This window comes from Podarcis vaucheri, assembly GCF_965113315.1.
Source record: "Podarcis vaucheri genome assembly, chromosome: 6".
In the NCBI taxonomy this organism is placed as follows: domain Eukaryota; kingdom Metazoa; phylum Chordata; class Lepidosauria; order Squamata; family Lacertidae; genus Podarcis; species Podarcis vaucheri.
In genome coordinates this window covers 48,156,288-48,171,024 of record NC_138764.1, presented here as the reverse complement: position 1 = coordinate 48,171,024, position 14,737 = coordinate 48,156,288, and the positions used below count along the sequence as shown (strand labels likewise).

Below are 14,737 nucleotides of genomic sequence, written 5' to 3'. Positions count from 1 at the left end.
TTGGATGAGCCAGGTTCTCTGCTGAACTTTGGACATGTGGATTGATCCTGGACTGGGGACTTGACATGTTGACTTGCCACCAAGTAGGCTAGGGTTTCGTTAAGCTGATAAACCAATGCACACACTTGTACATGATCTCTTTAGTGCATGTAGTTACTTTGTTGAGTTGTTCTTATTTAGGTACGTTTGTTTCAAATGGTTTAACAGGGTTCCTTTAAAAAAAATATCATTTTGCTATCCTATATGTACTATCGGTGATAAATCAAGCAACCTTTAAAAATAAAAAGTGGAAAACAGGAAACCAAGTTGTGTCATCACATGGTTTCTTCACTGTTGGAAAGATAATGTTGCGCTTGAGAAATCTTGCCTTGAAAACAGTGGTTTCTTGCACGTGGTTATTATTGATGCAGAGGGAAGAGTAATAATGTAGGTATCTGTTCCAAATCCTATAAGAGAAACCACAATTTTACTAAGAATTGATGCTACAATGTCTTCCATTGTAAGATAGTGAATACACTGTCATACAGAATAAAAGGTTGTTGGGAATTGTTTACATATGAAAACAATCTTCCCACCCATTTCCAGTCTGCTGAATGCCACTATATTCAACCTTTTTATTTAAAAAGCTAGTTTCTAGACTGACATGTTTATTGCTTGCTTCCCTGCACCCCCTCCATTCACTTGAGCTGTGAAATATTCACTGAGGATTTAAACAGGCAACTAATGTTCTTCATATTGGCTGCTGTGAGAACAATCCTTTGAGGGGGTTGTGTTGATATCAGAAATAATGAGAACAATAGTAAGCATATTACTGTAAATTATACTTCAGTTTTCCTGTATTTAAAAAAAAAATATTTGGAAGAAATCATTCAAAGAAATACTCGCATTGCAAAAACGCCTTATCCTTGACTAAAAATAGCACAGCTATAGAGCGTCTCATGTGGGGCTTTCATTTTAATTAATATTTCAGAGCTGTTCCTTGCAGATGAAGAAAGTAAGGCTTCTATTCATAAAAATGCTGGCATTCTGCCACAAAAATGCTGCTTTATTGAGCAAAGAGGGAAAAGTTGGAATGTGTCTTTCCAGGAGGAATGCGTATTATTTTTATTTAATTCATAAATCCTTTTTCACCCCATTGACTAAAGGTGAACTTTTTTTTTAAAGAACTACTTCTGCTGAGAGGGTAAGGGGGAATGGCACTTAAAATAATCAGAAGAGAGACACTGCATTTAAAAGGGCTCATTAAAAAAAAGTTTGTTTTTTTTTTACTACAGAAAGCAGTGTCACAATTGTGCTGGGGCAAAAAATGAAACAGATCCAGACAATTAACAGCTAACAAACAATAATTTGAGTTGGCTAAATCAGCTTGAAATAGGGTGTTACAAGACAATTGAATTTAGCATCACAAAAGAAAAAGAAAAAAGTTTAAATAAGGTAGGTGTGAACCAGTTAAGGTATGTTCAAAAGCAGTGCCAGATTTACGTATAGGCTAAACAAGCTATAGCTTAGAGCCCCACTCTCTGGGGGGCTCAAAAAAAAAAAAATTAAAGGGAAAACCTGGATGTACATTTCCAAAATATAAGATAAAAATAAAATAAAACCTACATACAGAAACAGTGTTTGGTGTTGTGTAGGCTCCTATGATGTAACTAATGGGCCCCGCCTGCTAGCCTGCTCCCTAAAATATCACTGGTTTGCTCACTTTTACATCAATTACTTTGATAAAATACATATTTAGTTATGTGCAAATGGCTTTCGATACCTATTAGGTCCATAAATTACCGTATAGCATATATTCAAGACAAAAAACAGCGACAATTTGTTGTTGACAAAGGACAGCTGGCCACATAAAGGGCCCCATTACCTTCAGTAGCTTAGGGCTTCATCAAACCTAAATCCGGCCCTGTTCACAAGATTATTTCCTAAGAATATTCCCACCCCACTCCCTTTCTGAAACGCCTAAGATAGACATTGTACAAGACTTCCTGTACTTTCAGGGCAGATCTCTATTACAAATATTTATTGATTTTTATTACCAGTTTAACTGCAACGGCTTCCCTCAAAGAAACCCAGGAGTTGTCATTTGGCAAGAGGGCGGATAATTCTTTGTTGACAGCACCTCTCACAGAATGTCAGTCCGCAGGCCTCCCTGTGAAGAGGGAATGGCTATAAAACAGGTTTCAGTTTGTGGTGAACATGTGTGCTCCTTCTGACGCTTTTGTATTAATCCTAAAGAGAAGGAAATACAAGACAGTGCATGCTGTTTGAATGGGTGGTAGTGGGTAGGGAATAAACATTTACCCTGCTCCCACAACTGTATTTTTAAAAATGTGGGAGAATTTTTTTGCTATAAACTTTTGGTGAAATGAAGTTGTCCCCCCCCCCCAAAAAAAAGCTCTTCAAAATTCTACTTTGCAAATTGTGATCTTGAATAGTCACTGGGCTTTCGCTTAATATTTAGTCAATGTTGATACAAGAACATAGAGCATAAGATCTCTGCTGGACCAGATCAAAGGCTCATCGAGTCCAGCATCCTTTTTTTGTAAGATATTTTTGTTAGTTTTCAATGACAGTCCAATAATAAGCATCATTATAGCAATACCAATTCATAATACAATTATGAATACCAATCATTTAAATACCAAATTATATAATTTAGTTAAGAGTGACCTCCCACGTGCTAGATTTGACGGTTTGATGATTTTATTTCTGCATCCCAAAATCTTATTAGTTTCAATTACATTCAGGTCATAATAGTAATCCCTTATACAACTGCAATATTAATACCATAACTTCTATTTGTGTTGACACTTTAAATGATTTATAAAACTGAAAGTGAGGAACTCAAACTATATCTTTGTTCTTCTTGTGTGTGGCAATTATTCTGTCCGTGGTGTTTCGTCCTGTCCTTGTAAGATGTTATGTCTTTCCCCCAATTGTTACTGTTATCTGTCATACTTTGGGTGGAGCCGATATCCCATTTTTGCTTCAGAAATTTCTCCATCACTCCGTCCCGTGCTTTGTTGTTTTGCACCAAGAACTTTAACAACAACTGCAAAAGTCACTCTGTCCCAGTAAATAAACTATTGCCACCATTTTCCCTCTCAGCCTGGGAAGAATGACTCGATAAAGAACCTTCAGTTCCTTGGCAGTTCACAGACTCCTTTCATTCTTCCATCCAGCTGAACATATATGAGCAATTATACTTCTAATTAAATTAAATTCCAAGTCTTCTAAGTGTTATTCAGGTCACTTCGTAAATAATAAAGGCTGGGGAAGAGTCAGCTCTAAGTTTCCATCATTAACCTTTTGCAAAATAGAGCTTCCCTTCCTTTTTCCTTTTTTTACACACAGTTCCATTTGATGTTATATTCCATTTTTATAATCCCAAAGCAGACCACAGTGGGACTATTACATACCTTAATCAACTGGTTCTTCCTGCCTAAGTGTAGAACCTTACATTTTTTCCCTATGGAAACTCATTTTGTTAGTTTGCGCCCAGTTCTACAATCTGTTAAAGTCATCTTTTAAGAAACAAATAACAAAACCTATAGATGGTGGCTATAGTTTGTAGTTTGTCTGGAGTAAGATAAACCACAATTCCGGGTTCAAACATACTGCTAAGCCAAATGATGGCTTAGCTATAGGTAAGGTAAAAAAGGTAAAGGACCCCTGGACGGTTAAGTCCAGTCAAAGGTGACTATGGGGTGTGGTGCTCATCTCGCTTCAGGCCAAGGGAGCCAGCGTTTGTCTGCAGACAGCTTTCCAGGTCCTGTGGCCAGCATGGCTAAACTGCTTCTGGGGCAACAGGACACTGTGACGGAAACCAGAGCACACGGAAACGCTGTTTACCTTCCCGCAGCAGTGGTACCTATTTATCTACTAGCACTGGCATGCTTTTGAACTGCTAGGTTGGCAGGACCTGGGACAGAGCAATGGGAGTTCACCCCATTGCGGAGATTTGAACCGCCGACTTTCTGATCGGCAAGCCCATGTGGCTGAGTGGTTTAGACCACAGCGCCACCCACGTGGCAGCAGAAGGACCAGGAAAAAAATGAAACCGCTGCAATTTTTGTGGGTTACCTGTGCCTTAATTGTGTGTGAACCAATATAATACATCAGTAACATACACTGCCTGACTGGAAAACAATAGATAAGAACCTGGACTGAAAGTTTAGTAGCTGGTTATTCACAACCCCCTTATGTCTCTTAAAAGGAGGTGCAAGTATAATTGTCAGATTTAGGGCAGTGTGGGTGGTTCCCCTGCACATGGTGCTGAGAAGAGGGGGCACCAACCAACCACTCACTCTATATTTATATGGGTACCTACTGAGAAGATCCATAAAAAATTCAAATATACAAAAATGAATTATTGTGAAAATGAGAAATATTGGGGTGGGGATTTGTCTTTGCTCAGGGTACCACATTACCAAAGTCTGCCCCTGCAAGTATAGTAGTTTGGGATAGAAGGCATTGTTACAAAGCATTTGTTCCCTTCCCTTCAGAATTATTTATATACTGGCTTGTATCAATGGCTTCAAGGTGCTTCACAAAAATTAAAACATGGTTAGAGTGCTGGACTGGCAGCTGGGAGGTAAGGATTCAAATCCCCACTCAGCCACGACACTTCCTGGGTGACCTTGGGTCAACCGCAATCACTCAGCTAACATACTTCACAGAGGAAGAGAACAATGTACATCACCTTGGAATTCTTGGATAAAAGGTGGGATAAAAATGTAAACAATACAAATAGGTTATGAAGTAATCAAAGAATGAGAGGGCTCATGTGTGTCACTGTGCATTCTGGACATGTCAAAGAATTATTTATGAAGATGGATCAGCATTCTTCAAGAGAATAATTGAAAATGGTGGGGGCATAAAACAACCTCTGCATAAGATCATCTACGAGGAAATCTATTCAAGGAACTAGCAAAAAGTGTGTGAAGAGATAGTGACCAGATCTTGATGGGAGTATAAGAAGGAACAATCAAACCTAAAACGTTTAAGGCAAAGAACCCGAAAAATGCGTTGAAGTTATATTTGAGGAAGAAAGTTATGTATTTAATCTGAATTTGGTTTCAGGCTGAACTGGAAACAGTGTTTTAAAAAATTAATGCACCTTATATTGCCAATATACTTATGACCCCTTGCATTGTAACAGACAGACTTCTGTTCAATTGCAACTTACGAGTCGTGGGTGCTAGGTAGCTGAAAAATAAATAAAGAAATATTAAACTCTCCCTTGATTAATAGAGGATATTTGGTAACCAACAACATCGCATGCCTGTAGGCAAAGCTGTTTTTTTAAAAAAGGAAAGGCACCAACTCTTAATTCTGCTTAGCCACCTGACCTTTCCCTCTATTCATTTGTCTAAGAACTTTGTGCTCCAAGCAAGTCATCTGACAGCACTACCCATAATAGTGAATTCAGGTGTTGAGTGCCCAAATAGGCAACAGAGCCAAAATAGGCAAACTGAGAACACACAGTTGTCTTCTGCTACCTACTATCTCCCTCTAGACCAGAGTGTTTAACAATAGCCCAACAAGAAGCAGTCATTCTTTCTAAATTGCAAAGTCCCTGTGCTTAATACTAACTCGGGAGGGCTGACATTTATTGCCATTTACACTCCCTTGTTGCTTCACTTGCTCTTACTGCTGCCCCCCCAACCAACCAATTAAGCTTTTATCCCATTTTTCTAAATGACAGGATATCAACTGCTGCCTTCAGACAAGCCTATATGTTTCCTCTACTGAAGAATGAGATTCTGAACAATTTTTGAATCTTTGGATCTAGAACTGTGAGGGGAAAGTCTTCATCAGGCAAGGCCTTCTTCCACCTGCCTTGCCCCACCCTCCAGTCTTGCTTCTCAATTTGTATTGTACTGTATTACTTTATGCACTGTAACTTTCCATTGTTTTATTGATTAGTTTAAACAGAAATCCACTCTTAATTATAATACTTTCCAATTTTTATATGCTGATATTTAATATTCTATGCTATTCTAATGGATTTTTGAATATTACTTTATTTGATATAAGTTGCTTATTTTAAAGTTTTTTTATTATCACATTTTTGTATTGGATTAGATTGTTATAAGGTGTACATTCTTTGCTTCTTCAGCTTGGAAACCGCCTTGGGTATTGTGAAATAGAAAGACGGTATACAAATTAAAAGTGAAATGAAAATGAAAAATGAAATTTTGAAATGCAGCCAACAATCGTCCTTGATCACCAATGCTAAAAACTAGCAAACCTGAGGAACAAAAATAGATGCCTGGCACATTTAATGTCGTTTCAGATTTTTATCTACTTCCGCCAGCTTGCCTTTTCCCCGCCAGAAGCCGTCTCACTCAACTTCCTATGGATACTTCCAAAACCACACATTTGGCAGCCACCAACTCCACTCCAGCAGCGTGCCAAACATATTTTTCAAAAGGTGGTAAAACTATATATACATACCACTGTTCTTCTGGTCAAGGGTTAATGTGAGGGTCTAACAGAGCAATGCTACACATGTCTACCCAGAAATAGGTCTCTTTTTAGTTCAACGAGACTTACTTCCATTTAAGTGTGCATAACTGGATTGCAGCCTAAAACAGTTTGCACTGCAAAGTTTCAGCTCAGGAAGTTATCGAGAAAAGAAAAACACCCAAGCAGGGAGACTTAGAATGAGCTCCTCCTCTGGCAATTATTCAAGGAACAATGGAAGGACAGCTCTGCTTGTGTTCCCTTGCACAAGATGAAGGTGGACAAAATGTTCCTTCTGCAATATCGGTGACATATTGATAGACCTCCTTTCAGCTGGTAGAGCACGAGACTCTCCATCTCAGGGTCACACTGTGCCAAAGATTCCTGCATGGTAGTGGCCTGGAATAGATGATCATTGGGCTCCTTTCCAATTCTATGATTTTTCACAAGGCGGCTTACTAAAATAAAACAGTAACAGTAAGATAAGGAAGGGAGAGCCTGGATAGCTCACTTGGTTAGAGCGTGGTGCTGATAACGCAGCAGTATATTCCTGCACTGCAAGGGGTCGGGGGTGGACTTAGATGATCCTGAGTTCTGTGCTTCTAGGATCCGGAAAGAACCTAAGACCGCAAGACTGTCTCTGAGCATGTGTCGAGTGCAAGGCCGTACCCACAGTCTAGTCCAGCGAAGCTTGCAGGGGTGTGGGGGGGGGCACGAGCCCTTTCTCCTTTCGATGCCATTTTATAGAATAAGTTCCTTCCCTTGGGGGCCACCCGGCGCCTCCAGAAGCTCAGCGCCCCCCGTCCCTTACCTGGCCCCCTCCCTCTCCTGCCCTCCCTCTCCGCGCCGCCTGCCTGCCTCCGCCTCGCCTCCCCTCCCGGCCCTGCCCTGCTGCATTGTGGTCCGGCCCGGCCGGCGGCGGCGGCGGCGGCGGCAGCGCCGAGCGAAGATGGCTGAGAAGCAGCCGCAGAAGCACGACGGGCGGGTGAAGATCGGCCACTACGTGCTGGGGGACACGCTGGGGGTCGGCACCTTCGGCAAAGTCAAGAGCTGAGTATGGGGCGCGGGAGGGGCGGGCTCGGGGCTGCAGCCGAGGAGGGGAGGGAGAGAGGGAGAGATGGAGCGCGCGCGCGAGGAAGCGCCTCTCCAAGGCGCAGCGCGCACCCCCCCCCCCCCCAATATACGCACACGCGCCGCAGGCACCAGGCGACAGCCCCGCGCTCAGTTATCCCTCCGTCTCCATCCTGCACCTTTCCTCCCCAGAGCCCCCTCCCCACCCCCTGAAGCGAACACCTCCCCCACCCCGGTGCCCCCCACCCCACAGTATATCCCTTTTTATCTGAGGCAGCCACCGGCATAGGAGCCAACTCACAATACTGTAAAATGTTTGAGCCCCCCCCTTCCCGTTTCAAAGTTCATGGGCATTGCCCTTCAAATGGCATCCATGTCATGTGATCGGTTATGTGGGGCTTACCTGGGCCCCCCAATATTTTAGTCAAGTTGGCACCCCTGGTAATGCCATTCAGACACACACACACATGTGTATATGTGATCAATTATGTCATGGAATGTGAACAGTTATGTGTGGCAGGGCTTACCTGCCCCCCCCCAATATTTCATTCAAGTTGGCACCCCTGCTTTACATTTCCATCTGACCCTCCATTCAGCTGGGCTCCCAGTCCAGCAATTTCCCCTCAGCTCCTCCCATAAACACCTTTGCACTCTCCTCCCCCGCTGCCTTCAGAAACCCCACAATAGGATGCTGGGGAATGATGACAGGGGCTTAGAGAGTCAGGGTCTTTTTCTAAGAATCATGAATTGTAGAATTGGAAGGGACCACGAGGGTCATCTTGTCCAGCCCCTTGAAATGCAGGAATCTTTTGGCCAACGCTGAGATTAAGCATCTCATGCTCTACCAACTGAGGTATTTGGAAGTTCTCCTAGCCTTAGAAGACAAAAAGCTCTGGGCTTGAAATTGGGAGCACCTGGCAAGCATCCAGCACACATACCTTCCTCTTTTCTCTTTCAGTCAGCGCTGACAGTACACATGAGCTGTGTATATATGCTTTAGCAAAATAAAAGTGTCTGGGAGAGGGGTCTCTGCCCTGATGAGAAGGGAACGTGACACTGTGGAAAGGACTGGAGGGGATAAATAGAGGCAAAATGTGTGCAAGCCGAATGCGGTTACCCACACTGTTTGGCCTCCAGTTAATGAATCACACAGCCTTTCCTCCCTTCCTTCCTGTAAGATGTGCAATGCATTGTGAGCCCTGCCTTTGGCTGCTCTGGGATGTACACATCTTGCTCCCTCCAGCATTTGCACAAGGTGCAACAACATTGGACATCTTCAGCTCACATCACCTTGGTCTTTGGCTGCCCCGAAGTAGCCTTTTAGAATAAACTTCATGGGCATGCTGTCACCAAAGAAACAGTTTCAAGAGGAATAGCTCTGTTAGGTCACAAAACTCTTGGCTAACAGTTTAATTATGGCATCATCAGTTGAAATGAACTGGACTTCATGAAAGCTTATGCTGTTATAAATTCAACAGACTTTGAGGTGTTAAAGCTGAAGTGAACTGTAGTCCACAAAATCTTGTTTTATCACCAAAGAGGCTAATTAAGGAAGAGATGCTAAGCTATTAGAAGCTATTGCTATTATTATTACTATTTATGAAGTTGTTGTTGTGAGATATTTGTGAGATATTTTCCAGTGTTGGCTGGCAGAAAATGTCATTCATACATGAGTCTGATTCTTTGCAAATCCATGGAGAATCTTCACATCCTGAAGTATTTTTTCCAAGGTTGGCATGAAGTTAATGCAACACAATTCTATGCATATTTATTTAGATATACCGTAAGTCCCTTTGTGTTCAGTTGGGTTTACTCCCAGGTAAATGTACGCAGGATTGCAGCCATATTTGTTACATTTTTTTAAGGTGCTCAGGAGACAATCATGGTTCATTCTACCCATTTTATCGTCGCAAAAAGCTTGAAGTGGAAAAGTAGTGAACTGCCCAAGGCCACTCAGTCGTTGCGTGAGGATTGAACATGAGTTTCCTCAGTTTAAGTCCAGAACCACACTGATTTCTTAATCACACAGACCCTTCCATCTGTCATACTCTGGCCAAATCATATCCCAATCATTGCAAAATAAAGTCCAGGCTTGTCAACTGCCACTTGCCAAGTTGCTTGTAGGGAGCAAGATTTGAACCCAAGCAGGAAATTATTTTTATTCTTTTCCCCTTAACAGTCTGATCCTATGCATATTTTACTCAGAAATGAGTCCCACTGAGCTCAGTGAGGCTTAGTCTTAAATAAATATGTATAGGATTGTTGTCATCATTCATTGGTGTGCTACAGACTACTAACGTGGGTGGGCTAGTAAAACATTTTTTAGGGCTAGTAACTTTAATGGGCTTATTTGCAAGGTTGAAAAAACCTGTTTTTCAGTGGGTGTGAAAGGTTAGGGTGCAGCACACAGTAGCTAGTATCTAACTTTCTTAAGGACCATTGTAATAATTGAGCTGAACCATTTCCTATAATGTTGCTAAGGTCACCCTCTGAGTAGACCTACTCAGAGGGAAATACTGTCTTTCAGAATTCCTGCCTTATACCATTTAATTAAAACACAGATGCGTACACACACACACACACACACACACACACACACAGTAATGTGTTAAATAGTGTATCATAGGGAGTTGTTGTGCCTCTGCTTCATGGTTATATTAGGAACCTGAGTTACCGCACTACGCAACAAATAACACTGTCTCTCTTGCCTGCATCTCTTAAGACATTCAAGTAGGCTTAACAAGTCCCAAGGGAGCGAAACAATAATATCTCTGTATCAGTTCCTTGCTGTAAGCAAACGATGGATTACAAAGCAGACTTGTTTATTATTAATTATTAATGTATCGGCACTAAGAAAACCACAAACAGACACATGTAGGTTTTTTTTTTATTGATAACAAATGAAAGATGGGCTACTCAGTTGCAGCTTAATACTTTGGTTTGTTTGCTTTGCTGGTTTAGAGTTTAGCAAGTGTTCTGTGTGAACTACAGCAGGTTGTAGAATAGATCATCCTAAAGTGGTCACCAAAGCGGACAACTGGGACTTTGTTCCATTGGAACATAATTACTGGTACATTGTTGATCTGGGAGCCGCCAGATAAGCATTTATTTATTACATTTATATACAGGACTACCTTTTATCTTCCAAGGATCTTAAGGTGGTGTATGTGGTTCCCTCCCGCCCATTTCGTCCTCACAACCACCCTGTGAGATAGGCTAGACCATGGGATGGTGACTGGCCCAAGGTCACCCAGTGAGCTTCATGGCTGAGTGGGGATTCGAACCCTGCTCTCCCGGGTTGTAGCCCAATACTCTAACCATTACACCACACTGGCATAAGATGATAGACTTCCTTCTGACAGAAATAGCAGAGAGAAAATTCCAATTTCAAGGATGTTTCATACCCGCTGGGTGATATTCAGCTTTAGTTATAGAGTAGTCCAGCTGAAATCCAATAGGTTTAAGTAATTTGCTTGCTGATTTCAATAGGTCTGCTTTGAGTATGACTAACGTTGGCTATCACCCATTCACTCAGTGATCACCAGCATTGCTATCAGGTGCTTAGTCTCTTTCCCACTCAGTTATTCCCTAAAATATCAGAGTGATTAGGCCCTCACTCTGCCCCCTCCCCATGTATAAAAACACAAGCCTTAGCTGCATCCTCAAAAGAACGTGTAATGTGTGTGAGTTCAGCTGCAGGAGCAAGCTGTGAACTCAGTGAGTGCTGTTCCCACTACTTCTAAGGCCCAGATTATTTCATGCATGTGTATATACAGCTGTCATCTTTGTTGTTTCATCTCCCAGAGCAAAATATTAGCAGTACAGTTGTCAGGAAACATGTCGTGCTTTGCTCCTGTACAATACAAACGTAGCATTCAGGAAGTCGCAGGTAAAGATTTTTAGAGGCTCAAGATGAACGCATTATCGCCTGCTAATGTATGCAGAACAAGCTGCTGCTAGAGGTATAGGAATGATCAAACTAGGATAACTGTTACTAGACTAATTTGTGGCCCATATTTTTTTGGCTGTGGCACTGCAATAGGGTGCTGGAACAAAAGTTGCCAAACATGGGTTTGCTAGGATCCTGGGAGCATAGTTACAACCTGGAATATGAAGGGGTGTCCAGATGCTAAAACTGACATGGCCCTGCATGTTTTAGTGTTTGTGTAGATATAAGAAAAATGTTCTTATTTTGGCATCTGCATCATATTGCAGCAATGGTAAGAAAAGACCCCCCCCCCCTCTTTTATGCAGCTGCATAAAGCACAAAAGCCAAATCCTCTTTCACACTTGGTCACCCAAGGCATGAAAAGCTATATGATGTGCACCCATTTTGCTGAAGCAAATACCTCAGGTTTGCACAGAAACATATTGAAGGACTTGGTTTCACTCTATGTTTGGCTGTTTATGAAAACGCATAGTGGCTGCAGCAGGCAATCGAGGGATATGGAGCAGAGTGAATTTCCATAACAGGAAAAGGAATGATAATTCTTATTTAGCCCTCCTGTCGTTTCACAGCAATCGGTTGGGAACATTTCCCAGGGTTTATGTTTGCTAGAGAAAGGTCGAGATAGAGGCATAGATTTTCACTAGAGGCACTCATTGTCAAATGGGATTCAACCATATACGGGCATATTTATGTTGCACAGTTATGGTTGGTTTTATTTAGTGCCTTTGTGAAACAAACCCTCTCCCCCAAATATCAGACTTCTTGCAAAAAGGAACGCGATGGGGAAATGCACTAGAAAGGGTGGATAATGCTACCTTCATGTACCTTTGTCTAGCCTCCCTGCAAACAAATCAGAATAAATGCTCACTCCATAGGTCATATAGCTAGAGGAAAAACCCCTTTTCAGTGGTACCCCAGCTGTGGAATGCTCTCTGCAGAGAGGCTTGAAGTCTTTTTGGTGACAGGTGAAAAAAAAATGTAACCGCTTGATTTTTAAATCTAAAACCTGATTCATTTATTTCTTGTTGTTGAAACCTTTTTGTTATATGGATTTTAATCTACACTTTGTATTTTACTTCATTATTAGGGGAGGATAAAAATATGGTTGATCTGTAAAATAAATAAATACACTTGTGCGATGAAGAGCATAGCATCCTGTTAATATTTCCTAGCCTAGCCGAGTACATAAAAAGGAAACAAGCCCAAGTGTTTTTATTTGGAAGTGTGGCAAAGCACTTTATTTTTAGAACACTCATATTGAGGAAAGAATTTCAGACTGCTCTTATCTCTGCTAATAATAGCGACTTGCTCACCCTATACAGCTACTGCTTTTACCACTCTGTTCTGTTCTTTAGTCGGGGCCACAGTCACTGTCACAGATAGTCTCTTGCCTAGTTTTAACATTCCATGACTTTTAAATTAGAATGCAAAGCTGTGTGAGAGTTCAGTGAATTGTATCCTAAATGGCATTTCATTGTTTGCTGTAACAAGCATAATGGCTTCTGCTAGAACCTTACAGCTTGGGACGTTCTGTAAAACTCCCGTTTGTTTGTTTTTCGTTTCCAGAGGGGGTGGCCACGTTGGTCTCTTGCAACATGACACACACTTTACTGAGTTACAGATATGTTTGCGGGGAGGGCTGTAAACAGTAAGGTCAGAGGAAATGAAGTGCAGAAAAGCACAGACAGTGATAATTATGTAATTAGCATCAGTGATTCATAAAATGTTACTTCAGACATGCTGGCATTTGTAAGCCAATTAACACATGACTTTACTAAAAAAAAAAAAAAATCCTTTGTCTTAATCCAGTCCATAAATAATAGCACTGAACTCTTGATGCATTGTAATCCAACTGTTTCAAATTGAAGTCTCCCTTTAAAGTTCCTTTGCCCCCAAGATGGCCACTCTAATGTCACAGACACATATTCTGTGAGGTTGAAATATTGCCATTTCTGATCTCAAATTTGTGTCTTGTGAGAAAAGAGAGAAAGTGACTTTCAACTGCAGTGGGAGCATATTTGCTCACTGGAGTGAACCATTTGCCCTTGTTGGCAAAAATAAAAATAAAAAATTAAATCACTGGCAGCTAACATCCTTCTTCACAACCTACGAAGAGGATGATGAAATTGGGGTGGGAAGAACATTTCACCTTAGACTTAAAATTATATTATTACCTTTTGTTATTTTTGTTTCTGTTCCGGGCCAAATACCCCCTCATGACTGTCATTATTATCCAGTATACATTATACGTACTTCAATAAAACTTGAAACTTTTCTTTCTTTCTTTTAGTTGGAGAACACCAGCTCACACGGCACAAAGTAGCAGTCAAAATTTTAAATAGGCAAAAAATTCGCAGTTTGGATGTGGTTGGGAAGATCAAACGAGAAATCCAAAATCTGAAGCTTTTCCGACACCCCCATATTATTAAATTGTAAGTATTGCTGCCACTACTCCCATTGTTGTGTGTTGCATGAAATGGGGATACTGCTCTCAGGGACCCTGTGTGCTCCTGTTACTTTACTGTGTGTTGAATTAATATTTTCAAAGGTAACCTGCAATGCAATTCCAGGCACATTTATTCTGGAGTAAATTCCACTGAACTCCACTGAGTTTACTTCCTAGACACGGGTGGCGCTGTGGGTTAAACCACATAGCTTAGGACTTGCCAATCAGAAGGTCGGCGGTTCGAATCCCCGTGACGGGGTGAGCTCCCGTTGCTCGGTCCCTGCTCTTGCCAACCTAGCAGTTTGAAAGCACGGCAAAGTGCAAGTAGATAAATAGGTACCGCTCCAGCGGGAAGGTAAACAGCGTTTCTGTGCTCTGCTCTGGTTCGCCAGAAGCGGCTTAGTCCTGCTGGCCACATGACCCGGAAGCTGTATGCCGGCTCCCTCGGCCAATAAAGCAAGATGAGCGCCGCAACCCGAGTCGGCCACGACTAGACCTAATGGTCCTTTACATTTACTTATACTTAGAACTACAGCCTTTGCTTTTCTGAACCACAGTAAGCAGGATCTCTATTGGGATTCTGTTAATTTATGACTACGAGATTAGAGTAGAGGGAAAGTTATAAAATATTGTTGTAAAACGTTCATCTCATCATCTGGGAGCTTGTGATAGTAACATACAATGGCTGGATTATAATCTGTGCTCACTGAGGAACAGAAATAAAACTTGGACTAGCTGATGGATTTGAAGTAAATTCCTGGATTTTATGGAAGGATTTGATGCGCATTTGAGCAATTTCTTGG

General features: G+C 41.6%; 1 protein-coding gene across 2 annotated transcripts in view; it reads left to right on the top strand.

Annotated features, from left to right (window-relative positions):
• Nucleotides 1–7,365: 7,365 nt before the first annotated feature.
• The window catches only part of PRKAA2 (protein kinase AMP-activated catalytic subunit alpha 2), a 67,634-nt gene continuing 60,262 nt past the window's right edge, over nt 7,366–14,737 (top strand). For both annotated transcript variants that reach the window (XM_082228763.1, XM_082228762.1), the window contains exons 1-2: nt 7,366–7,517; nt 13,779–13,920. In XM_082228763.1, coding sequence (XP_082084889.1) covers nt 7,418–7,517; nt 13,779–13,920 — 242 coding nt within the window. In that variant the 5' untranslated portion in view covers nt 7,366–7,417. The remainder of the gene's footprint in view (nt 7,518–13,778; nt 13,921–14,737) is intronic.